Here is a 27,337-nt window from a genome sequence, read left to right on the forward strand (position 1 = left end):
TCCTGACTCCTTCAAACACACATGAATCTACTAGTTCCAGTGAAACCAAGCAAGTCCTGAGGAGGGATGCAGCTAGGCACTGACCTGGTACAGGAGATGCCCATTTTCCCTGCATGGCCCAGGCCCAGGAGGCTTCTATCCAGGTTCTCTTTAGCAATGGGGCACTCAGCACTGGGTGCCAGTGCACACAGCCGATCATTCACATCCACACAGCAGGGTGCTGCAGGAAAGGCTCGCATCTGGCGTCTCAGTTTCTTCCGGGCTGCAACAGCTTCCCTCCACCTGGGGGAGACAGCACCGTATCATCACTGGAGTTATGTCCAGGTAACCGGGGACATATGTGAATACAGCCCAGCTCCATAACATGGGGAAACAATTACATTTGTCAGTCTATGTAGTGTTTGTTAGTCTTTATAGATCTTTACTAGCAGTCGTTGTTATACTGAGAAATGAATCAGAATTAAAGTACAAGCATGAAACCAGGCACGGTGGTGTACACCTGTATTCTCAGCACTCAGAAGATTGAGGCAGCAAGAGGACAAAGTTCAAAGCCAGCCTGAACTCCATAGTAAGATTCATCTCAAAAAACCAGTCCCCCCAGAAAAACAAACATTAAAAGAGATGTGTCTGCGCTGAAACTACTGAATTTAAGAGCTAACATTAAAGAGCTCTATCAGTGGATATGTTCACATGGATACAAATCTAAGGAAGAGACCCTTCACCCAGCAAACACTGACAGAAATCTGACGGCATGCACATGTGCATAGGTATGAAATGCTAGTACAAGATGGTCACTGCAGCGTCCTACATAGCAACAGAAAGAGTCCATGTGAAGGCTAGCAACAGGAATCATCCTCTATGGCACGTACTTGCAATAACATGCTGTACTGAACTGACATTAACATGGACCTCGTGCTGAGTGGAAGAAAGGCTTAGAACACAGTAGGGAACATGTTTTTTAATGATAACCACAGGAAAAGGCAAGAGGTTTCTAGAAGGGTACATAAGCAGCTGGTGCTTCTGAGAAATGGATAGGAATCTGTCCTGGGAGATTTACTCCTTGCTATGTCCCCTTTATACTGTTTCAATTATCAAAGATACTACCATTCTTCTTAAATTTCATTTGAAATGAATCACCTTATAACATTAACACCTAAATGTCCAGAGTTATATGATAAATCAGGCACTCACATGCTTCACCATGTTTAGAAGCCATGGCCCCAACAGGCTCTCCCTTTTCCTCAAGATAAACACTATTCTGAGTTTATGCTCATTATTTTCCTTCTGTTCTTCAGGCTATCCTACTATTTATAAATCCAGTACAGTCTATTTAGTCTGAACATGCAGTAATGTGAACCTGTATTTATTTCCCTATGCACTCCTATTTTTCCCCCTCACTATGCAAGTCTCTGACTTGATAACCTGACTTTCAATTTTTTAACCTCTCAACAGTGCAAAAGTGGTGTATGTTCAGCAGAAAACAAACTTCAAATTTTGATCTCCTAGGCTAGCAATATGCTCTACAACACTTTTTTATAATGCTGAGAATATTGTATGTGAGCTACAGTCTGAGTCAACCAAAAAAAGGGTAAATAACCAACATGCAAGGGCTGCCCAGATAGCTCAGCGGACTAAAGTGGCTGCTTAGGCAGAGCACGGTGGCCAGGGTTTGATCCCCAGCCAGCCCTACCCCCAGGGCGCGCTGAGACAGCCATTGAGACTGGGCATGGTGACGCGCACCTGTTATCCCAGTGTTTGAGAGGCTGAAAACAGAAGGATCACTATGAGTCTGATCTATGCAGTGAGATCCTGTAGACCCTGTACTAAATTTTTTAAAAAAGAAAAATTTAAATAACCAACATTTTACAGAGTACTGTGTTGCTAAGCTATGATATTGGGTAGGTTAGATATATGAGAGTTGTTTTAAATTTATGATAGGTTTATCTGGAGTTACTGAGAGGTCATTCACTAGTGTCGGAGCACACAGATATGGTCTGTGCGTGTTATTTATTTTACTTTATTTTTTGGTACCAGGGATCAAATTCAGGACCTTGAGCTTGCCAGGAAGGAGTTTAAGCCACTGAGCTATCCCTCCAGTGCTTTTTTTTTTTATTTTACTATTATTTTTTTTTTTTATTTGAAGGAACCAGGATTAAACTCAGGCCCTTGTGCTTGCCAGAGAAGCACTTATTCTACTGAGCCATCTCCCCGGCCCCTCATGTGTGTTCACAGATATCTCTTGCTGTCTTGGATAGCCAAAACATCAGGCACCCTGTACACAAGTGTCTAAATACAGATCAGCCACTGTCTGGACACAGATGGCACCCTACAGACTCCTGCTGAAATGCACACCAGCCACAATCTAAGTAATTCTTTACTTAGCTTTTCATCTGCACTATTTAAGAAAATGTACAACTGTGTGTTGAACCAGTTACTTCTGAAAATATAATCCATTAGAATCTATTATAGCGTATGTGTTGCTATAAATGTTGTTACCCTTTTGTCACTAATGGAAATGATGGCTCAAGTAAGTTGAATGTGGTAAAAGATCTGCCCCATGTGTGAATTTTACCTGTAAGAACAAAAGACTCACCGCTGTAGATATTTGCAGAAGCACTGAAGTTCCTGGAGTGTCTCCTTTGCAGTCTGGAAAATTTCCTCCACAAGAAACAAGTCCACCAGCTGGGCACAGACAGCCTCACAGCAGCGGGTCACTCGAACCCTCTGGTCTATCTCTACTGCACTCCTGGAAAACAGGGAAGTCATACTGTGGAAATTAAGGTCCAGACACTGAGGGTTTGCCTTAAAGGTTTAAATCAGTCCTTCTTTTTTTTTTTTATTTTTTAAAAACTTTATTTTAACACCTAATGTAATTCCAATTTGAAGGAATACTTGCACAAAAAATAAACACATTTGGTATAAAAATGTATCGCTATTAACACCTTCCTCCGGCCAGCCCCCCACCCCACCCTCATGAACTGCGTTCTATCTGGATGCAGAAACATAGACCAATGGCACAAGTTAGCTTTAACCTACAGGAGTTTCTGTTTATGTACCCAGGTACTCTAGAGGACGCCAGCCCGCTTTATCACATCAACTATTTCCTTCAGCTTGCTGAATCAGTTTCACAAAGAAATTAAGCTTATAAAGGCAAGTCCATGCTTCTTACAGAAAAATAAAATTTAGGACTTTCATTTTTATTTAAAAGCAGACATTTGGGGGGCCAGGGAGATGGCTCAGTGGAAATAAGCACTTCCCTGGCAAGCGCAAGGGCCTGAGTTCAATCCCCAGTTCCGCCAAAAAAAAAAAAAAAAAAAAAGAAAAGCAGATACTTGGCTGGGCATGGTGGCAGATTCCTATAATCCCAGCACTCAAGGGGGTTTAGGCAGGAAGATCTCAGTGTGGTGACCCACTCCTTGGGAGAATAAGGTGGGAAAATGACTTAAGCCCAGAACTTCAATACCAACCTTGGCAACATAGTAAGAAAACCATTTTACAAACAAGGAAAAAGAGAAAAGCCACCTTTGTCCTAATGAAACAGTCAGATTTCTGTTACAAATGACCACCAAGATAAAGCAAAATCTCATTAGCTGCATCTATGTTATGGTTTATAGCTAGATGTGCCCCCAAGGCCTCATGTGCCACACAGGTGGGGCTTTGGGGAGGTGACAGGATCATGGGGGCATGGTATTCATCACTGGCTTAGTCTGCTGATAATACAGCTAAATTAGAGGTTGAGCAGAAGTGGATCACTGGGGTTATAGCCTGGAAGGGTCTAGCCCTTTCCCTCTTCCCTTGATCTCTCTGCTTCCCACTGCCATGCTGCCTTGGAGCTGATGGACTAGGAGCTGAAACCTCTGTATTGTGAGCCAAAAATACACCTCTCCTTTAATTTATGGATGTCAGGTATTGTACCTCAGTGACAGGATAGTACCATGACATTTACACTCAGGAATCTCAAATACCATAGCTGCTCTATACTGCTAAGAATAACTGCCTCTGGTCATGCAGTGGTGACTCTTGAATAAACCAGTACCACAGATAATTTTTATAGCAAAATTCTATCAAAGCGAAAGAGCATAGTGTCTGGGGCCCTAGCTTAGTGATAAAGTACTTGCATAGCATGTGTGAGGGTTTAATCTTTAAGTATTACCTTAAAAAAAAAAAAAAAAAAAAAAAAAGCCAAATGTGGTGGTGCATCCCTGTAATTCCAGTTCTCAGCAAGCTGAGGCACAAGGATCACTGTGTGTTTGAAGCCAGCCTGGACTACATAACAAGTTCAGGGCCAGCTAAATTACAAAGACCCTGTCTCAAAAAAACAAACAAACAAACAAAAAAACATAGCAGCATATACACTATATCCAGGTATCATGATGGTATATGCCTGTAATACCAGCACTTATAAGGCTGAGGCATGAGTACTGTTACAAATTTGAGACCAGTCCAAACTACATAATAAGATTTTGTTTCAAAAAAACCAGAGGGAAAAAAAAGAACACAGAGAACTACATCAAATATATTTGGTTATAAAATCAAAGTAGCTCAACAGGCAAGACACAATTCCAACAGCCCATATTCAGGAACACAGGAGACAGCCTGGTGCTGAGTTTTGAAGAAAAAAAAAAGCCTCCAGGTCTAGAACTGCAGGCCACATTCCCTGCAGTGCAATGAGCCCTGGGTTTTACCTGTCTACTAACACTCCTTCCTGAAATCAGGTACAGACATACTGCCATCTGTGAAATATTTTCCTCACATTAACCAGACAAATAGGTTCTCAATTAACAGGAATGGGATTCAAGATACACTGCCTGTGACCTGGGCCCACTGCCTGTAGTACACCAACATATTCCCTCATCTTCAGGTTACCCGAAAGGCCCTGAAGTACAAGGACAGACTTCTCTTCACAACTGGGATCTCTTTCTTCCAGGAAGCTTGGCAATAAAATCATTAAGAGTTCTTAAGTGAACATCAAGAAATCTTCTAACATAAAACAAGAGAAAGAGCTACTCAAAAAACCTCCAAGGCTGAGAAGGCTCCAGCAGCCACTCTGCAAACAAACACATCCCATGGCCAGTGGGTCCATGACAAGAAGGACATGGAAAGAGTTCCTCCCTGCCTCTGTTGCCTAGAATATGGAACAGCACGCTATCATCTCGCTATCCAAAAGATACACTCTGTCAAATTTAAGTGCAAACCAGCTATTCTGAGCTCTGCCTCTCTGGCCACAGTGCCTGAGCACTTCCTCCCTCCCACCATGCCACTGGCATGCAGGGCACCAGCATCTCACTCACTTCAATTCCTGTGAGCAAGTCTCCCACACACACTCTGTCACCATGAGTTCTGTCAGCTCTGCAGCCAGGCCCTGGCTCAGCTGAGTTAACACCAGCTCTCTCTCCTGTTTCAACCTACAGGTAAAAGAAAACAACACAAAGGTAAAGCTTATGAACAAATATTATGACTTGCTAATATAAAAGCTTCATTAAGAAAAACTGATAGGAACTTTCTGATCAGTTGAATAGATACCAATGTCAATGTATGGAAATTTTTTGTTAAAACTTGTTCATGTATTATTTTGATCCATTTTCTGTGGCATTTGGTGCACCAAACCTATGGAATTTATCTTAAAAAAATGAATAAAGATCATGACACTCATTTTACTCTTAGAGCATACAAATGGGCATAAGTGGGACTGCCTGAATTGGCAGATGCCACAGTCCAGCTGCCTCCCCACCTAACCTGCTGGGAAGGAGGCACTGTTCACAAGGGCACCAACCCATTCTCTGAGCCAAAGAGGGCACTGGGGTGCTGGCAGGGGTCTGATGGCAGCACAAGAAATAAGAGTAGGGTTGCCAGGTATGGTACAGCATGCCTATAATCCCAGCATTCTGGCAGGCTGAGACAGGATCATAAATTCAAACCCATCCTTAGGTTTAGGATTCAAGCAACTTAGAAACTCACTGCAACCTTGTATCAAAATAAATAGGGGGCTGAGTACACAGCTCAGTGGGAAAGCCTTGGATTCAATCCCCAGTACCACAAAAAAGAAAAGAAAGTCCAGGCATCAGGGCAGTCTCCCATGTCCACTCACCTTTCCTCTTCAGCCCGCCGTTTCTCCTCCTCCTTTCGTTCCCTTTCCTTAGTCACTTCTTCAGCAGCAACATGCCTCAAAATGCCTGTTGTTGCAGCTGCCAGCAGGTCCTCCATGGCAGCATTAGAAACACTAGACAGACAAAGTGGACAGCACTCAAACTCAGAAAAAAGCAAGCCAATATAGATGATCACCAACAGAGATTTGTTACTGGTATGCAAGGACTGTTCAACCTGTGAAAACTAATCATTGTAATTAAACTACATTAACAGAATACAGTTAAAACACACATGTGCATGCATCTTAGTGGATATAGAAAAAAAGCATCTAGCAAAACACAGCAAACTTCATGATAAAGATGGTCAATAAACGAGGGATAGAAGAAACCTCCTCAGCATGTGAAGGCTATCTATGAAGCTCCCACATACTTAGTGATCAGTGAATGAAAGGTATTGCTCTAAGAGGACAAAGACCATGGCACTGTTGGACAGTAGAACTAGAGTAATTACACAAGAGGAATATATGTAAACTGAAAAAAAATAAATGAACCTGTATTTATTCACAGATGATATTTTATATTTAGAAAATCCTAAGGAATCCTAATAAGCAAGCTCACCCAGACTGCAGGACAAAGATCAACAGAGTTGGGCCGGCCAAATAGCTCAGTGGATTAAAGCACCTGCTTACGCAGGCCCAGGGGGCTGGGAGTTCAATCCCTGGGCCTGCCATGCCAGCCCCGCCCCGAGGTGTGCTGTAACAATTAAGACTGGGGGTGGCTCATTCTTGGGAGGCTATAAACAAAAGGATCACTACAACTCAGTGATGAGCACTTGTCTGACATGTGTGAGAACCTGGGCTTGATCCTCAGAATGTAAAAAAAAAAAAAAAAAAAAAAAAGACAGATAAATGGATGGTTGAACAGACAACACAGTTGGCTGGCTGACTGATTGGTAAAAAGGCAGACATTTCTGAACATTAGCAGTGAAAAATTCTTATGAAAATATTCCATTTGCAACAGTTAAAAAGTAATGATAAGGCTCCAGAGGCCAAGGCTGGACTGGCAAGGTCAGCCAGGAGCTGCAAATGTAATGATGAATAAAACAGATATTTCCTGCTATAAAGACTAATGAGGGACCGAGGAGATGGCTCAATTGGATAAGCACTTGACTGGCAAACGTAAGGATCTGAGTTCAATCCCCGGTTCTGCAAAAAAAAAAAAAAAAAAAAAAAAAGACTAATGAGAGGGCCAGCCAGATAGCTCAGCGGACTAAAGCGCCTGCTTTGGCAGAGTGCAGTGGCCAGGGTTCTATCCCTGGTGTGCCATGCCGGCTCTGCCCTTGAGGTACACTGAGATGGCAATTGAGACTGGGTGTGGTGGTATGCACCTGTAATCCCAGTGCTTGGGAGGCTGAAAATAGAATCACTGAGTCCGATCTACATAGTGAGACCCTGTAGACCGTCCTAAATTCATAAAAATAAAGACTAATGAGAAATAAAAATCAAACAAGCAAATGACCTGAGACCTGCTTGAAATGTGGTTTCAGCAAGGACTCAGTTTCCTTCCTAAAGCTCTTATAATTTGGACAGCAGCTGCTTTCATGTTTTCATATATTATTGCGATCACACTCCACCATGTTGACCCTGCTTTGCCTTTTATCAGTGACAATGGAACGTGGCTCCAGAAAAGTACTTGTTTGGGGCAATGGTATATATTGCTGTACTTTTACACCTTGCTACCATTTATGTTCATTATAAGCAAGTTCATGCCCTGAATCCTAAAGAGAACCTTATTATCAAAGTAAAGAAGGTTGGCCTTGTACTTGGAATACTGAGTTGTTTAGAATCTTCTCTTGTGTCAAATTTCCAGAAAACAGCACTTTTTATTGTACATGTCAGTAGTAGTGTGCTCACTTTGGGTATGGGCATATTTTACACACTTGTTCAGACTGTCCTTTCATACCTAATGTAGCCCAAAATTCATGGCAAACAAGTCTTTTGGATCAGACTACTGTTGCTTGTCTGGTGTGGAGAAAGTGCACTTAGCATGTTGACCTGCTCATCAGTTTTGCACAGTGGTGACTCTGGCAATGATACAGTACAAAAACTTCACTGGAAGGTTTTACTTGACTAAAAGACCATAGAAAGCCAGGTATGGTAGTGCTCCCTGTAATGCCAACACTAGAGCCAAGAGGATCACTGCAAGTATGACACAGATTTGGGCTATATAGTTCAATTTTTGTTTTTATGTATCAGGGAATGAATTCAGGACCTCACACTTGCCAGGCAGGCACTAAGCCACTGAGCTAAATCCTCAGCCCTGGCTATATAGTTCAAAACCAGCCTGAACTACATGGTGAGACCTTGTCTCAAAAAAGAAAACAAATCAACGAACAAAAATCGGCCAACTGAGGTAGCACACACTTATCTATAGTCCCAACTACTTAAGAAAATTGCAAGTCTGAGGCCACATTGGCCAACTGAGCAAAAACCTGTATCAAAGAAAAAAAAAGGCTGGGCTGAGGGTGTAGCTCAGTGATACAGTATTTGCCTAGCATGTGCAAAGACTTGGGCTCAATTCCAAGCAACTGGGTGGGTGGGTGGGTAGGTGGGGGTGACAGTACAACCCAGAGCAATCTATAGATTCAATTCCTACCAAAACCCCAACAGGCTGGGTGTGATACTGTAGCCCCAGCACTGAGGTGGCTGAGGTACGAGGACTATATGAGTCTGAGATCAGTCCTTGCTACACAATGAATTTAAGTCCAGAAAAATTCCAAAAGTATATTTTATAAAACTAGAAAAAAAAAAACCCTAACATTCCCATGGTCTCTCCAGTGAAAGTGACAATAAAACAATCTTGAAAAAGAACAATATAAAGGATTGATATTTTCTGATTTAAAAGCTTACTACAAAGCTCCATTAATTAAAACAAGATGGGGCTGGCATAAGGACAGACTTAAAGATCAAAAGATTAAAATAAAAAGCCCAGACATAAACCCCCACAATGCAGTCAAAACAATTTTCTACAAGAGTGGTAAGGCCTTTCAATGGGGGAAAGAACAGTCTTTTCAATAAAAGATGCTGGACCAGGGAGATAGCTCAGCAACGTAAGTGCCTGCCTGGCAAACACAAGTCCTCAGTTCGATCCCTGGTACCAAAAACAAATGAATGAACAATAAAATTCTGGAAAAACTAGATATCTGTATGTAGAAGAATAGAGTTGGACCCTTACACCATACACAAAAATAAAATCAAAACCCCTCAGCTTAAGACAAAACTATAAAACTCAGAAGAAAACACAGGGGACTATCTTTGTGCTATAAGATTTGACAGTGATTCCTTACATGCGACCGCAAGATCAGTCAACAAAAATAGTGAACTGAGCATCAAAACTTTTAAATTTTCTGTATCAAAGGATACTACTGAGGAGCTGAAGGGAGAGGAGGGGAATCGGAAAAAAAAAAGAGGAATTCTGTGGGGTACACATGTGTGGTATATAATGATCATACCCGTGATGCAGGGACTTAGTACTCGTGTACTTTTTTTTTTTTTTTTTTTTTTTTTTTTTTTGGCAGAACCAGGGATTGAACTCAGGCCCTTGCACTTACCAGGCAAGTGCTTATTCTACTGACCTATCTTCCCAACCCCCCAAAAAGAGGAATTAAAATATATCATATTCAGGTACAAATTACCTATCATGAATGTAATCATTATGTATATCTAAATTTTACCAATGGGGAAAAATGTTTATAAATCATGTATCTAATAGAAGATCTATATGCAGAAGAGAATCTCTACAACCAAACCACACACACACACACACACACAAAAAAAAACAGCCCAAGAGTGTACAGAGAGATTTCTCCAAAGATAACATACAAATGGGCAATAAGCACCTGAAAGATGATTAACATCACTAGTCCTCAGAGAAATGCAAATCAAAATTACAATGAGATACTTCCTATTAGTATTTCCTAAAAAATGCAAAACAGATTATCTGATTCACCAATTACACCACCCCTAGCCATGAACTGATAAGAACTGCAAGTAAGGACAGTTATTTGTACACCAATACAGTGGAATATTAGTCATTTAAAAACTTTTTGACACATGGTTCACCATGAGTGAACCTTAAGGACACTGTGCCAATTGAAATAAGCCAAACACAAAAAGACAATTATTGTGTGATTCCACTCTACAAGGTACCAGCCAAATTTACAGAAAGAGTAGACTAGAGATAACCAGAAGTTGTGGGATGGAGGGTGGGGGAGATTACTATTTAATTGGTATTGGGTTTCTACTTAAAATGTTGGAAGAGTTCTAGAAATAGAGGTGATGGAAACATAAACCTAAAAATAGTTAAAATCATAAGTTTTGTTATGTATATTTTATCACTGCTTAAGGAAAAAAATTTGTAATTTTTTTTTTTTTTTTTTTTTTTTAGTTTGGTTTTCTGAGAATCTTGCTACATTGTTCAGGCTGGCTTCAAATTCATGCCAATCCTGCCTCAGCCTCCCAAGTGCTGGGACTACAGGCGTGTTCCACTACACCCAATTAAAACATTTCCTTTCAGTTCTGTTAAATAAACACTTTATGTTTACTGACAGGATAATCAACCGGGGCAGGGCTTAGCTCAGGGGTACAGTGATCCTCAGTTCAATTCTTGGTATCCCACTCCCTGCTCCCCCAAAAAATAACCAGGTATGGATGCATGCACCCATAATCCCAGCTATTTGGGAGAGGTTGGGGCAAGAGGATCACCTGAACTTAGGAGTTTAAGGCTAACCTGGGCAACAAAGACCCCATCTAAAAAAAAAAAAAAAAAAAAAAAAAAATCAAACATATAGACAAGGTTAAGCTTTTTGTTGGATCTGTTTTCTTCAAGTTTGTGTTTCTGAGATGGAGTTCACTATGTTGCCCAGATTGATCTTGAATATGTGGTCTTGAACAAGTGATCCTCCTGCCTCAGTCTCCTAAATAGCTATATTTTTAAAAACAGTAAAATTTTTTTTTATATTTGAGCCACTTCACATGCACTGGGAATACTAAAAGATGGTTGAAATCCTTGTGAAAATCAGATTTATCAAATTTTTGGATTCAATTCACTTCACAAAAATTGAGGGAGTTTAGAAAAGTTTTAATTATTACATTAGGATTAAATCAAGAAAAGTGGTTATCTTTAATCTTATAATGAACTACTCTGTATTAGAATTGTGAGTTATATTCAAAGTTTAAAGAAAAACATTTTAACATGTATAAACTTTAGCGTAGCACAGTGATGCATACTTTTAATCATAGCTACTCCCAAGACTGAGACAGAATTGCAAGTTCACCAATCAGGGCAACTTGGTGAAACTCTGTCTCAAAATTAAATAAAGAACTGGGGATATGGTAGAGTGTGTGCATGATTTTGTGCATTCCACCCACAGAACCGCAAAAAAAATAAATAAATAAACTGAATGTTGCTCACAAAGCATTTACGAGTGGAAATTATAGTCAGGAACTTGAGAAATTGCCTACCTAGAGAATAGAGCTAGGGGCTGGTGAGATGGCTCAGTGGTCTGAAGCACCTACTTAGAACAGGCTTGGCAAGGCACGGGGACCGCGGATCAATCCCCCAGCACCACATGCCGGCCAGCACCGCCCCCTGGTGGGCTGAGCTGGCTACACACACACACACACACACACACACACACACACACACACACATAAATAAATAAAATTTAAAAAAAAAAAAGAGAATAGAGCTAAAGAGATGCAAAGTCCCTGAAACTGACATCGTAAGTACTGAGTGGCAAGGTTCTTAAAGAATAAGAGCAGGGCTCGGGAGATAGCTCAGTGGTCTAAGCAACTGCCTGGCAAGCACAAGGACCTGGGTTCCATCCCTAGTACCACATGCTGTGCCAGCCCCAGAACCCTGGACATGCTGTGCCCATCACTGAAACTGGGTGTGGCGGCATATGCCCGTAGTCCTTTGGAGAGGAGGCTAAGACAAGAGGATCGCTATGAGTCCCAGATGCGTAGTGAGACCCTGTACCAAATAAATAAATAAATGATTTAAAAAAAATTTTTTAAGAATAAGAGCAGCTTTGAGGAGGAAGAAGAGGGACAGCCATGCCCCCAGGGAGCAGGCAGTTGAGGGCAGGAGGGTGACAGACACTACCACTCACCCTAGAGCTGCAGCTGCATAAGCTGCCCCAGCCGTGCCCACCTCCTCGCAGTCCCTCTGGAGGGCCTCTTGGATGAGCTCATCTACCACTTGGGCCAGGTCCTACGGAGAGACCAGTACAGGTCAGATGGAGTGTCCTGCCCAGGGCAGAAATCTGAAGACAGCTAAGATAAGGTGTGTGGTCCCTAGAACAGCAACTGCCCTGTGCACTGCTTCAGAAATAGTCTTTGAGGAACAGAAAAGTGCGTCCCAGGTGGGCCATGGCAAACCTGCCAGAGAGCTACTCTGCAGATGGCCCCACAGTACCCTTTTATTAACATGGAACTTCAATTTTATTTTTCAATAGTGGGGACTGAACCTGGGTCTTCCTACTGAGCTACATCTCCACTCCTTTCAAAGAAAGTTTTTCTTTTGAGAAAGGCTGAGTTACTGAACTGCCCATGCTAGGCTGAAAATGGCTGGCTTTCTGCTTCAACCTTTAAGAGTGCTGGGTTTACAATGGTGCACCAGTACACCCAGCTCACACTGTCCATTTGGAAGCCATTCTTTCTGCTCCTGCTCAGGACTCCCTGACCCTGCAGTGGCCTCATTGACCAGTACCTGTCCCTGAGCAGCCAGAGAAACACAATTGAGTCTCACACTTGGGAAGTGGCGAGCCCACACTTGACCCCAAGGCCACACATTTGTGGGCACACAGCACTGCCAATATCCCACAAGTCCTGGTCAGCCCATCTACTGGGTCCTGCTAAGTACCTCCTGAGGCACTGGCCCCAGCTCTACTGCCCTGGCACCCCTCCAATGAGACCAGGCATTAGAGCAACCTGGGGCAGAGCAGCGGGGTAAGGAAACTCATCCACACTGGGCTTACTGAGCCTTGCCCTAAGACATGCCCTACCGCATCAGAATACACAGGTACAGGCTTCGGAGGCAGCAGCTCAGGCTGTGTGGAGGGCTGAAAGAGGCTCGGTGCCACAGACATGTTTAGCAGTGGCGCGTGAGGCAGAGGTGCAGGCGCGGGTGCAGGGAGCAGGAGAGGCTGCTGGAGGAGGCCTGTGAGAGGCACATCAGGCCCTGCTCCACACTCTTCTCCCTTCCTGTCACCTGGAAAGAAACACAAAAAAATCATAGCACTATAGAGCACAGGACCAGCACTAGGTGCACCCCCAACTCCATGCAGGGATAGCTAGCCATCCAACCCTCCCTTGAGGACTCACTGCCCAGGAGAGGAGTGTTGAACACAGAAACAGCACTGCAGCTGCAGCATCAGGAGGGCTCTGAACAGCTCAGAAGCCTCAAATCCCAGAAAAACGTGAGTCACTAAGCACTGAGCCAAGCAGTTCTCAGCTATAGGGCTTCCAGGAAGAGGATAGTCCTGCACCACTTACCTGCTGCATCCACACTGGGCCTTGTGGGGCCAACAGGCAGCTCCGTAGTTAGGCTTTCCCCGACGTACTTGTTCTGGGTGTTGAAGCTGCACACAGGAGTGTGACGAGGGACTGGGGGCAGTGGCCCTCCATTCACAACTTCCCCAACCGACATCATTAACTTCCTGGTGATAAAAACTGACTTCCTGGCCTTGGATAATCCCTCTGGTTCCAGGAATGCAGATCGGTTCAGCTCAACACAGCTATCCAGACCACAAAGAGCCCACAAAGAGGTGTCACTGGGAAAGGTACAGCACACACCCTGCCCTGCACCAAACAGCCCAGAAGAGGACAGGGCCTATGTGTAGGCACAGAAAGCCCCATGCGATGGATGCACACCTATACACTTCTTCCTGGCTCAAGGGTAACACCCTCCTCCCTCAAAGTCACCCCATTTCTCTGAGGACAGGACCAGAGGGAGGAGCTGTAAGAGACAGTGAAGTATAATGGTGCCATTTGCTGGGCGATGATTTGAGAGTTTCATCATAGTCTAAAAATATAGACTACAAAGGAGTGGAGAACACTCTGGCCTGGCCTACTGGTGTATTCATCTCAGCCAAAAGAGGTGGGCACTAGTGACTCACAGGCCAGCAAAGCAATAGTCAAGAGCCAGAACAGGAACAGGGACAGAGCAGGTATGCTATACCTAACCTTTTATCTTTGGGTTGTCTGGGAACTCATTAAAATCTGTGACTTTGAAGTCACAAAGAACTGGTCTGAACCCCAATCTGCCAACAAAGAGCATGTAAGTCTGGGACTATCCCTCAGGTGCAGTGCACACCCAGGTGGCATGGAGAACACGCCTTCTCCAGGGCCCAGCAAGCAGTAGAGCTTTTTCAGACCTTCATTGGAATTTTAAAAACAAAAGGGAAATACAAGCTCACAGTCGCAGTCTCAGCTCCTACCCTTCAGAAACAGTGAGGCCGTGGCAGTTGAGGAAGTCGGTCGCCTCCTCGCTGTCTCTGAAGAGAAGCATGCGCACCACACCATCCAGGGGAAAGGCAGTCGAGCGCTGTGTGCTCACAGTATATGCAATGCTGAGAGCCCGGAGTGCATCCTTGCGGATCTGAAAAGAGAAGCCAGATAACTGTCACCTGAAAGAGCAATGCACAGTTAGACAAATAGCTGCCCCTGACCTCAGCAGGCCAGCACAATGGATGGCTCCTCCTGCACCGAGTACCTCAGGATGGCAGAGTGGCAGCATTGACCTCAAATTCAAGGGTAACATCCCCCTCCCTCGGTAACAACCCAAGACCGAAGTTGTTCAGTAAAGCAGTCTCAGAAAAAAAGGATGAACCATGAGAGTATCATTCATTAAAAAGGTCAGAGAACAAGCCATCCATCAAAAGGGCATGAAAGTAAACTGCAGCATTCACTCAGCCAAAGACTTTGGAGGTGCCGACTGTCGGGCAAACTATGGAAAGCAGGGAAAGGCACAAGACACAAAATTAAGTATACTAGCTGGGGACAAAATTATTCACAGCATTGTAACAAGTACCTCAAAAAGAGAAGACAATACCAAAACATGAAAATGCTGGCAGAAAATGTTGTGTTGGGCTCCTGGTTGCCCATTTCACTTGTCCTCCCAAACCAGCTTGTCAAGTGTTCGCTATGTCCCCGGTACTCTTCTTAATGCTTAGAGTACAACAGGGAGCAAAACCAACAATAGATCTATCCCCACAGAGCTCACAAGGGAGAAGACACCAGTGCCAGAGAAAATGAACAGTAAGACACATCTAATGATCATTAAGCACAACAGGAGAAACACAACACCAGAAAACAAGGACCACTAATGGGGTGGGGATGGGAGCCCTGCTGAGAAGGCAGCTGGAGTGAACAGAAAGGACAACAGCCACACAGCCTACGAGGCCGAGCTGGGGCCAGAAGGGGGCAGGAAGTCAAGGGAGGCAGAGCTGAGTAAGGGGCAAGATGAGGCCTGATACCCAGGGGACTGTGCAGGCCACTACTAACCAAAGCACTTTTTCAAAAGAAAAGAACACTTGTGCTTCCTTTGGGTATAAAGTTATTAAAAATGGTCACCATTTTTTTCAAATGGTCACCATTTTTAAAGCTAACAACTTGAAATCATTTAAAAATGTACCTACAACTAATATACACTGTAATGCCAGTATTCTGGGAGGCTTAGGAAGGAGGATTTTAAGCCCAGCCCAGGCAACACAGTGACTTAAGACTGTCTCAAAACAAAAAACAAAAGGGGAAGGGGTATAGCTTTGGCTTCGATCCCGTGTGTGTGTGTGTGTGTGTGTGTGTGTCTGTCTCTCTCTCTCTCTCTTTCTCTCTCTCTCTCTGACAATAGTGACCAAATTTGTGAAAGATTCTCAGCCTGGACTGTGACTGTGGTTTATTCACTAGTAACAGGAGGACTTGGAGAAACCACCTCGTCTCAGTCAAAAGACAGCTCCTGAGAACTCCCAGGGGCACCCTTCCTACTAGGCAGAATCCTCCAAGACCCCCATCCTTCAAGGGGCTGGACTGCATGGTGTGTGAAAAGCAAGTGAGCAGTTTTCTGTAGGGGACAGGGTAACAGCACTGCTCATGTCACATCTGCCTGACCAGGGCACATGGGAGTCTAGAAGCTGCTCTATGGGATCCTCAACTCTCCCCACCCAGCTGGAGCTCACACACTGGAGATTCTGAGGTCCAGTTTATGCAAAACCCCAGAGTTCTTTGCTGGGTTCACACACCTGTAATATTTAAATTATGGAACTAAACAAAAAAAGGGGATATAGATGAATGACCATTTTGTATCTGTGTATTCAAAACGGTTAGGGTAGATATATAGCTACATTCTCTTAATTCAAGGAATAGAGGGATTTGTTCTAATAGTGTTTGTAAATAGGATATCATGTCTGCATCTTGTACAACAAATAACCACTAGGAAGGCAGTATGCAACGTGTTAATTATTGAAACTGTCCTACCAATTTGATTTGAAACTGTCTCATTACTACTTATTTCTCAATATAATTATGGAAAAAAAAATTTTTTTTAAAAACCCACAGTTCTGATGACCTCTATTTTCCCAGCACACAGGACAGGAACAGCAAGGAAGGAGCACGCTGAAATGACTTGAACAGCATCAGCCTCACTCCAAAAGTTAAACTAATAACACAAAGAACTTCAAGGTTAGGGATTCGTGCACTCTGATACAGGGTTTTTGCTTTTTGGTTTCTTTGTTTTCATGAAGACAATAGCATTGAGCTCATGTGGTCATTCTGAAGATTCTTATCTGAGTCTTAGAAAAGCATTCCTGCTGTCCAGCCTCTCCCACCAGGACAGGCAATACTAGGCACCCTCAGCAGCAATGGCAGGCTTCCGAGGATGGTCCCACCGGTGGAGGGTGCAGAGCACGAAGCACCATGACAGCACCAGCACTGCCTCCCTTCCTGGCCCTGAGCAGCTGACCCACTCACCTGATGAAAGTAGCAATGTAATAGACACGCACTCAGGTAAGAGGCTGACTGGACCAGTTTAAAAAACCTCACGAAATTATTACTGTTCAATGCAGCAAAGGCCTGGACAGCGAAGTGCACCTCAGGGGAGTTCCTAACATCGGAGTGGAACTGCTGCACCTCTCTGTTAGGAGACAAAACACATGACATATGCAGAAGCAGATCCGCTAAACAACTAGATATCTGTGACACTGAGAAAGAAGGACCTAGCAGTAATTCAAACTCCTGAATTCAGTTTTCTTACTCCTCCTCCTCCTCCTTCTGGACTAGACTGACAGAGATTTTCTTTAAAAAGGTAAGTAAACAACTGCAAGCAACAATTTAAGACATGGTGAATGAAGCTTACCAACCAACTGCCAGCTACGTATATTTAACAAGAAGTCAAAGAAATAGAAATTTTTACTTTTGGGGGTACTTTAGAAAAACATTTATTTGACAAAACTGTTTAAGAAAGGAGTAACCATCATATATGAAAAGTTACACAGCCATTTTCCATAAACAGTTTGTCTTCAAGGCTCAATTTTGTTTACATGGTTTGTTTTGTTTTGTTTTGAGACAGAGGCTTGCTATGTAGTTTAAGCTGGCCTTAACTATGATGGAGTCCAGGACTTGAACTTCAAGCAATCCTCCTGCCTCAGTTTCCTTAATGCTAGGATTATAACAAAGCTTAATTTTAAAATTAAAATCAATCATTTATCAGGTTCCTTAGAGAAAACACTAACCTGAAAAAGAATTTCAGCATGAATAAGAGAATCTTGGAACTAAAGGGGAGAGTGGCCACCAATGAGTTCAGCATTTCACCACACAAACATGGACCAAGAACCTGCCTTACTTCTCATATAAAAGTCTACTTATCCTTACCATTTTCATTTCCTACAATTTTTTTCTCTTTCCTAGACTTTCAACAGAACCTCCTGGAAATAGTGAGTTGCTGACCACTCCCATGGGGTACCCTGACTGTCCTGTCCTCATTTACAGCCTGTCTCACTGGGAGGAGCTTCCTTCATGTACTCTCATGTTACTTATACAGAGAAGTAACAGTTCTCAGGAACAGAGAGGTCTAGGTCAGACATGCTAAAAACAGAGCAGGCTCCTAGCCCTCTGTCCCCAGCTCAGCCTAGTTGCTCTGGCTCAGAGCAGGATACCCAGTGTTTGTTATAGAGATTCAGCACTATCAACGACTGTTACCTTAAAACATCTTTTCCTGCTCATACTTTGCCTATCCAAACACCAGGGGCCCACAGCTGAGCCTGGAAGCTCACCTCAGGATGTCTCCCTTGTTGAGATTGAGCAAAACGTTATAGCCCTGGAACTCAGCCTCACTGGCACAGATGATGCCCCTGCCCCTTAGGTCCTGATACATCTCCTTCAGACTTTGCAGGCACTTGGTCATGTTCTCATTGTTGATCTTGGCGTCAAAGGAAGACATGGGCTCCTCACACATGAAGTGGGCACAGTGGATGTGAAACCGGGTGCACTTCTCAATTAAGGATACTGTCAGAGGGTCACAGAGGTGCTGCTGTGTGATGTCCTGGAAAAGGCAGGTGGAGAGTTACACAGACATACCCCACTGCTTACACCACACATGCTCCTCACACACACTTCCCGGGCATACAGTCAGCTGTGGGAAGACTCAAGCTTATCACCTGCATCTCTCATACAACAGCTGAAAACCAAGCCCATGATGTGCATAGGGTTTCATAATGGTTTAAATAGGAACATATTTTTATTTCAGGTGAAGATATCTGAGTAAAATGAAGAGAGTGAGAAGTTTGGGTGATACCTTCCGTATGCCCCGTGTGCGGTTCCACACGAAGTCATACCAGTCCCGCAGGCTGCCTTCCTTCTGATCCATAATCTGGGTGACCAGGTAGTCCATGGTCCTGCTAAGCACTGCTGAGGGCCGCAGCTCATGGGGCAGGGGCTCCTCCTGGTCTGCTGAGGACCGGCTATACTCCTTCACAGCCAGTGCATGGTCTACCTGGTAACATAAAATAAGGAAAGGCTGCTTGTGTGGCAAGTACTAGGCCTTCTGGTACAGCTACCTACTAAAATGAGGGGGAAATTAGCCATGTATTGTGGCACACACCTGTGATCCCAGCATTCTAGGAAGCTTAGGTAGGAGCACTGCAAGCTCTAGCCAAGTTCTGAGCCCTTATTTCAAGATTAAATAAAAGAAGGGCTGGTCAGATAGCTCAGCAGATTAAAGCACCTGCTTAGGCAGACATGGGGATCAGGGTTCGATACCCAGTGTGCCCTGTCAGCCCCACCCCTGGGGTGCACTGAGATGGTGATTGAGACTGGGTGTGGTGGCACGCACCTATAATCCCAGCACTTGTGAGGCTGAAAACAGGAGGATCACTACTAATCCAATCTGTGTAGTGAGACCCTGTAGATCCTGTACTAAATACATTAAAATAAATAAATAAATAAATAAATAAATAAATAAATAAAAGACAGGCACTGGGGATGTAGCTTAATGCAAAGACCTGTTCAATCCCTAGAACAGCTAAAAAACAAAGAAAAAGAAAATGAGGGAAGAATAATATACAAAGTCAATGCTCATAAATACACTTTTTTTTTTTACAGAATCTTGCTATTTTAGTCTGACCTTGAAATCACTATGTAAGCCAGGCTAGCCCCAAACTCAAAATGGTCCTCCTGCCTCAGCTTCCTGAGTGCTGCAGTAATGTACCACCAGCCCACCTTTACTTTTTAAATGAAAATGTTCTGTTAAAAGGTGATATTTGAAAGATAGCTAAGTGTTGTGGTATACACCAATAATCCTCACTACTCAGAAGGCTGAGATAGGAGAACTGCAACTTTGATGACACCCTGAGCAACTTAACAAGACCGTGTCTCAAAATTAAAAATTACGGGGCTGGGGAGATAGCTCAGTGGTCTAAGGGCCTGCCTGGCAAGCACAAGGACCCGGGTTTGATCCCTGGTACCACTTGCTGTGCTGGCCCCACCCTGGTCACATCATGCCACCACAGAAAGTGGCATGGTGGTGCATGTCTGTAATCTCAGAGCTGGGGAGGCTGAGACAGGAGAATCACTATGAGTCCCAGCTTCATAGCAAGACCCTGTACCAAATATAGAAATAAAAATTTCTTAAAGAAATTAAAAGGGCAGGGAATGTAGCTCCCTGGTAGAGCACCTTTACCCCTACCCTTGAATCCCTAGTACCACCAAAACCAAAAATTTTAAAGAAAAAATAAACTGAGAGTGTTGGTTATAGCAAATATGACAATAAGTTATGAAAAGAGGATGTCACAAGGAAGAACTGAAGTGATGTCTTGCCTGGCTCCAAGGTACAAAGATAGACAGTAACAAGACTTTCAAGCACTGTAAAAAATATAGTCACTCCACATGCCAAGTCAAGTCTACACAGCCAGAAACAACTGGATGGGCAGTGAGGGGCAGCAGGGTAAGTTCAGGGCCAGCTGCACATACAGGCCTGCACCCATACTTCTGCCTGTGCAAGGAGGGAAGGCATATGGAACACCCAAAGTCTGCAATCTGAGTACCTGCTGCCTTGGGGCAGGCCCTGGACCTCTGTGGTGACATCATGCTAGGCTGGGGCTTCTGCATCAAAACCACTGGCCAGACAGAAAAGATGCTCACAAACAAGACTGTGAAACAAAGGAAACAGTGGTGCAGACTACTGAGGAGACCACCTGGAACACAAACTGATACGTGCTCAGGACAAGGCAGACCCTGTGAAACAGTAACTTAACACTTTAGATTAATCTCAGCACTTTGGAGGCTAAGGTAGAGGATTGCTGCAAGTTTGAGGCCAGCCTGAGCTATGTAGCGAGACCCTATCTCAAAAACAAAACAAAACAACAAACCCTTCAGATCTGTCAGAAAAAATGATCTTATTACCACAAGTATAACATAAAGATGCCAAACAATTAATTAAAAATAAAAACAATAAAAAATTAGAAATAGCCTATCCACTGACTATAAAAACAGGCTTTGCCAGAGCTACCTATTCAAATATAGGCTGCATTTAGAAAAGCTTAGAGTTCATCACGACAGTGGTAATGAAAAGATACAAATTGAAATCTAGGACTTAATTTCAAATGTACAGAACATAAATACAGAAAAGAACAGAAATTGTAAAAAGGAAAAAGAAATTAAAGTTTTAATCTATTTTTTAAAAGTTTTTATTTTACTTTGTGAATTAACTTCTTTGAGTCAGGGTCTTACTAAATAGTTTAGAGTGGCCTTAAACTCACTAAAGAGCCCAGACTGGCCTCAAACTGTGGCAATCCTCCTGCTTCAACTTCTCAAGTGCTGAGATTGCTGGCATGTACCACCAAGGCTGGCTAGTTTAAATCTACTTTTAAAACCTACATCTAAAGCCAGAGGTGGTGGCACACACTATAATTACAGCACTGTGGGAGTAGAGGCAGGAAGATCCTAAATTCAAGCCCAGTCTGGACACTTGAGTGAGACACTATCTCACATTTTTTTAAAATGGCTGGAATTTAGCACAGTGTGAAGGCTTTGGACTCAATGCTCAGTACCATTTAAAAAAAAACAAAACAACATATATCTATACCTTATCACATAATTACCATGTGGGTCCAGTCATACTACACAAAACATACACATTACAAAATAGCTTAATATGATTGTTAATAGCAGAAATAACTGCCACCCACTCCCAACACCGTAAACAATAGTCCATGTCTTCCCCACCACCTGCACACCTCTATCTTCAACCCCCACTTAGTGGGAAGACCCAGCGTCCCACCTGGTCAGTCCCTGGGACCACTTCGAACACACTCAGCTGGCTCCGGGTCTCCCGCATGTACCGCTCTTTCTCAGGACACATGTCAGGGCAGGTGCCCACAAAAGTCCTCGCTTTGTCCAGGTCAGTCCTCTTCACCCGAGCTGAGTGATATCATGCAAAAGAAGGTAGCACAAGGTTGTTGAGAAACCACAGGCATTTTCATAATGACAAAAGAAAAAATATAAGTTTTTTAGAAGTCACACTAATAATAAAAGCAGGCGTGGTGGCACATGCCTGCTATCCCAGCACTCTAAAAGCTACCGGACAAGGATTATTTCAAGTTTGAGATCATACAGGGCCAACCTGAACTCCATAGCAAGACCCTGTCTCAAAAGACAAATAAATAAATAAACAGAAGTCATACAGAAACTTCAAAGGAAAAGAATATTTGTAAAACTCTAGGCCTCAGATAAAGGGGCTTGTGGATTATTACTCTAGCAATAAGCCTGGTCAAGACCATGAGGTACACTAACTCCTATAACCACCACAAAGACAATCATGATATGGGATGTCTACTATGAATATAAAATTCTTACATGTAAACATTCAAAATATACTGATATTTCACAGGATTCTGTCACTGTATTAAATCACATACTGAAGGTCACCTAAGTCCTGATCTGGTAACTGGTAACACCAATCACAGTTTTATAACTGTGAATAAACAGGGCCAGTGGTATAGCTCCACATACTAAGAAAGGAAATTTCAAAGAGCAGGCCTATAATCTCAGCACCCAAGAAGCTGAGGCAGGCGGACTGCTCCAAATTCAAAGCCAACCTGAGCTGCACAGCGAATACAAGACCAGCCTGGCCAAGCGTGGTGGCACATGCTATAATCCCAGCACTTGGGAGACTGAGGCAAGAAAATCAGGGTGTGTTCAAGACTAGCCTGAGCTACAAAGTGAGTTCAAGGTCAGCATGAACTGCAGTGACAGCTTGGTTTTTTTCTTTTTAAAAAAAGACCAGCCTGACTACATAGTGAGACCTATCTCAAAAAAATTTTTTAAAAAGAGAAGCTCCTACAGATGAAATTTAAGAAAAAATTACCAGGAAAAAATGTGTTTCCTTTTTAGTTACTGCATATATTTTTAATGTTAAAGGGACGATCCTCGGAAGGTAAAAGAGTCAATTTAGCAGCCGAGAGGCATAACAATGCCGAAATAGAGCACCCCTTCTCCCTCTCTGCAGACAATCAGCATGAGTTTGTCCATAGCCCTGCGCCCGACTTCCCACATACCCAGGTAGATGGAAGGATTCATTTACATGCCCACAAACAGCACTCACTCCAGGAATATTGGTTGACAGTAATAACCAGAGGCAGCATATCAGAGCCCCAAGACAACAGAAGCACAGCTCCAGGAAAGGGGTCACTCCCTCTTGTGTCTCCCCCAAAAGCACTTCACCATAACTGTGCCAGGATTCTGGAAGCTCAGCGCATAAGCACTGTACCTTGCCGCATGATTCGGTCTCTCTGGTCGAGTAGGCGATACTTCTCCTCAGATGTCTCAGCCACAGTGCCTATCAGGGCACTGAGGGACGGCACACACAGTCCCAGGCCATCGGAGCACTCAGACCCAGAGTCAAAAGCATCTCCTTCAAACTGGTGGGCCTTCAGAAGACTTGGCTTCTTTACTGGAGAACTACAAGGAAATTACACATCAAGTGCCCTGGATCATTCTATTTCCAAGTCTCTCAAGACCTTTTGAACCGCTAAAGCTAGTATAAGCATTGAAATGAAACATCTTGATAAAGTCGATGGTGAAAAAAGAAACAAAAAAACCCTTTTCCTCATAAAATGAAAAACCTTGGAATGGTTGTAATCCTATGCCTGTAATCCCAGGTACTTGGGAAGCTGAAGCAGGAGGCTCATAAATTCAAGCCCAGCAAAGACAATTTAGGGAGACCTTGCCTCAAAATAAAAAAGGCCTGGGGCTGTAGCTCAGTGGCAGATCACTTGCCTACCATGAGCAATCCACTCCCTAGGTTCAATCTCTAGTACCACAAAAATAATAGTAAAAAATAAAATGGAAAAGAAGCCAGGCATGGTGCTATGTGCCTGCAGTTCTAGTTACTCAGAAGGCTGTGGCAGGATCACTGAAGCCCAAGGAGTCAAGGACAACATGGGCAACATGGGGAGACTCACCTGAAGAAAGAGAGAAAAAAGAAAAAAGGGTTAGGGGCTGCTGATGGGAACAAAAGTGTTATTTATTGGTGTTTTTTTTTTTTTCCCGGAACCAGGGATTGAACTCAGATCCTTGCGTTTGCCAGTCAAGCGCTTATCCTACTGAGCCATCTCCCCGGCCCCCTATTTATTGGTTTTTTAATCTTTAAATATTTCCTATTTTTTGAATGAGATGATCTTATTTAAACAGCTGAGCTATGTATTTATAAACTTCCATCTCAAAGAAACTAAATTCATTACAAAAAAAGCATTTTAATAGTCTGAGAAAAAAATAAATAGTCTGAGGAATACTTTGCCTAACACTTTTGCCTGACTTCCTTTTCACAGAAGGCCACTCAGGACTGAATCTTCTCTCATATCCTACTGTTTTCAGAACCTAAAATGTCAAAATGGATAGAAGAGTGGTTGAATGGAGGAAGAGAAAAAAGCAAACCAGCAGCTAAATTACTGGTCACAAGATGGAAAGCAAGGGAAGCAAGGCACTGGCCAAGAGATGAGAAGGGTTAAAGCAGAGACTCAAAAGAAGCAGGGGAGGTGAGAAAGGAGGCTGGGAGTCAGTCAAGCATCTCGGCCCACAGCCCAGGGCACAGGTCTTTAGGAAAGAGTCCTCCATACATACTCACACCTTACACCAGTCATCACTACCCAGAAGCAGCTTCTATTTTATAAAAAGTGATGACTAAAAATGCAGTTATTACGGCCATTTAGATTTTTAAGGGGAAAAGTTACCCCATATGCATTAACTTGTCAGATGGAATTTCAAGCAGCTTCGTGAGACTTGGAATTGAGACAAGCAAGATGTGCCCAGCATGGGCACTATCGCCTGAGCTTCATGGTACAGGCAGCTTTTGTGCAGACAGAAGGTCTGCTATCCTGGTGAGCAGCCTCCTGATTACGAACTGACTTTCTGCATCCTATAGTTGTGGGCAAAAGGATCAGCTACAGAACTGTGCTGAGCTTCTTCCACAGAAAGTCCAGATGGATTTTTAAAATATCCAGCCCAAACAAGGAAGGACCTTGTCAGTTCCAGTATAATGTGAATGGGGAAAGAGGATCACCCCATAGCAGGACTCTCACTCTCAAGTACTAGCCAGGAGTCTCAGCCCCAGCTACCTCACACAGCCCTGCTACAGGAAGGCCCTCCCCTCTACCCTCAGCAGTTACAGGCAACTAGCTCTTATTGTCTCCCACCCTCCATGGTCCTTCAATCCCTACTCAGGTGTCACTGTGTGGCCCAACTTCTCATCTGTCCCTCCTGAATGTGGTCAGCAGGAGACATCAGTCCCACCTTTTATTCAGGAGGCCGCTGGCTCTCACTATGGCCTTGCCAAGAGGAGAGTGCTGGAAGGGCATATCTTCTGGGCCTTGGCTGGCTTCACCATCCCCAGATTTCTTCTCCTTTGGTGAAAAGGGTTTCTTGTTGGGACCTGACAACAGAGAACAGAGTTTATACTGCCACAGCCTGATGCTGGACTTTTAGTTTCTTTTTGACAAAGGAATACTGACACACAGAGTTATAGAACAGCCCAAGGAAACAACTATAAGACATAAGAACCCATTTAGATCCAGCCTCCCCACTGGCCTTAGGAAAAGGAAGTGCACTCCCAGCCAAAAGGCCTCACACACAGAACATTAGATTGTGAAAGAATCACTGAAAACTCACTTATTTTCTTCTTGTGCCAAAAGATAGTCACGTCCTCATGGAAACTTTTCCCCTTCTTCTTAGCCAGGGCTGCAGATGCCTAAAAAACAGTCCCTGACTAAGTATGAAGATAACATCAACCCAAGAACATGAGGATGAAAAGTGCAAATGCATTAAGGCCACTCAAAAATAAGAAAAAGAGCCACTATCCTGTTCTGCCAGGACACCTCCTCCTGCTGCACTACATGCTCTGTCCACATCATCTGCCTCCAGTGTGGAAACCACATCTCTCCTCTCCCTTTCCTATCTCACAAGCAGGTACCATTCTTCTCCTTTTCAAAACTAATAACTGTGCTGTGATAGAACCCATGAAGATAGCCTCTGGTCTTTGGTGAAACAGGATAGAATATTATGCATCATTTAACAGTCCCACACTGTTTATTGATTTCAGAAAATACAAACAATTAGCTGAACACAGTGACATACACCTATAGTCCCACTTACTTGGGAGGCTAAGGCAAAAGGACTGCTTAAGTCCAGAGTTCAAAGCCAGTGTAGACAACATAGCAAGACCCTGTGTCTTTAAAAATAAATAAATAAATAAAATAAGCCAGATATGGTGATGCAAGGCTTTAATCCCAGCACTCAGGAGGCTGAAGCAGGAGAGTCAAGGGCAACCTGGGTTACACAGTGAGATCAAGGCTAGCCTGAACTTCACAGCAAGACTAAAAGAAAACTAAAATAAGAACCAGGTGTGGTGGTGTACACCTGTAATCCCAGAACTCAGCAGGTTGAGAAGGGAGGATTGGTGCAAATTCAAGACCAACCTGGGAGCTACAAAAGTGGGCATAAGGCCAGCCAGAACTGTACAGCAAAACCCCATCTCAAAACAAACAAGCAAACAAAACAAACAAACCAAAAAAAACCACCTTAAAATAAAATGTTTTAAAAACATCTTTTCCCAGTGGGGGATGCAATGGGTCAACTGAATTTTGTGCTATAACTATGGAAAACTATTAGGTTCCCTTACACTTCCTGTTATCTACTCTAAGGAATGTGTCCTCACCCTCTGTTCAAGGCTGTTTAGTAATGAGTAACTGTCTCCCTACACTCCCTAATCTAATTCCTATAAACATAGTCAGCTGAAGATGTATCTTGTAAAAACAGCTTGCTCAACAAGCCCCCACACAGGCAAGTTACACACATTGCTGAACTGTGAAAGACCCCTTATTCATGTGGTTTTCTGCTTTAAAAACTCCTTGTTTGTGGACAGGATATCATGTCCGTATCTTGTACTATGAATAACCACTAAGAAGACAACAATATGCAACGTATTAATTATTGAAACTGTCCTACTAATCCGTTTTGAAACTGTCTCATTGCTATTTGTTTCTCAATAAAATTATTAAAAATTAAAAATTAAAAAAATTTCTTTGCTGCCTAGGCTAGGTGCAGTTCAGGCTTCTGCGTGAGAACTGACTGACAATCTTGAGCTCAACAATACAGACTCTTGGGCTGGTGAGATGGCTCAGTGGTCTAAAGCACCTACTTAGAACA

At 43.3% G+C, this 27,337-nt stretch overlaps 1 protein-coding gene and 1 pseudogene across 1 annotated transcript in view; one reads left to right on the forward strand and one right to left on the reverse strand.

Moving 5' to 3' along the window:
- Mcm3ap (minichromosome maintenance complex component 3 associated protein) overlaps positions 1–27,337 on the reverse strand; it is a 48,941-nt gene that overhangs the window by 18,341 nt on the left and 3,263 nt on the right. The window contains exons 2-17 of the mRNA XM_004631974.2: positions 26,285–26,292; positions 25,802–25,880; positions 25,427–25,565; positions 23,406–23,596; positions 21,918–22,057; positions 18,936–19,133; positions 18,415–18,683; positions 17,114–17,276; positions 14,587–14,747; positions 13,643–13,884; positions 13,153–13,358; positions 12,259–12,359; positions 6,089–6,220; positions 5,292–5,405; positions 2,594–2,746; positions 85–282 (exon numbers count right to left, since the gene is read on the reverse strand). Of these exons, the coding sequence (XP_004632031.1) occupies positions 85–282; positions 2,594–2,746; positions 5,292–5,405; positions 6,089–6,220; positions 12,259–12,359; positions 13,153–13,358; positions 13,643–13,884; positions 14,587–14,747; positions 17,114–17,276; positions 18,415–18,683; positions 18,936–19,133; positions 21,918–22,057; positions 23,406–23,596; positions 25,427–25,565; positions 25,802–25,880; positions 26,285–26,292 (2,494 nt within the window). The remainder of the gene's footprint in view (positions 1–84; positions 283–2,593; positions 2,747–5,291; positions 5,406–6,088; positions 6,221–12,258; positions 12,360–13,152; positions 13,359–13,642; positions 13,885–14,586; positions 14,748–17,113; positions 17,277–18,414; positions 18,684–18,935; positions 19,134–21,917; positions 22,058–23,405; positions 23,597–25,426; positions 25,566–25,801; positions 25,881–26,284; positions 26,293–27,337) is intronic.
- LOC105742255 lies at positions 7,621–8,219 on the forward strand (annotated as a pseudogene).

Source organism: Octodon degus, unplaced genomic scaffold (assembly GCF_000260255.1).
Source record: "Octodon degus isolate 3935 unplaced genomic scaffold, OctDeg1.0 scaffold00045, whole genome shotgun sequence".
In the NCBI taxonomy this organism is placed as follows: Eukaryota; Metazoa; Chordata; class Mammalia; order Rodentia; family Octodontidae; genus Octodon; species Octodon degus.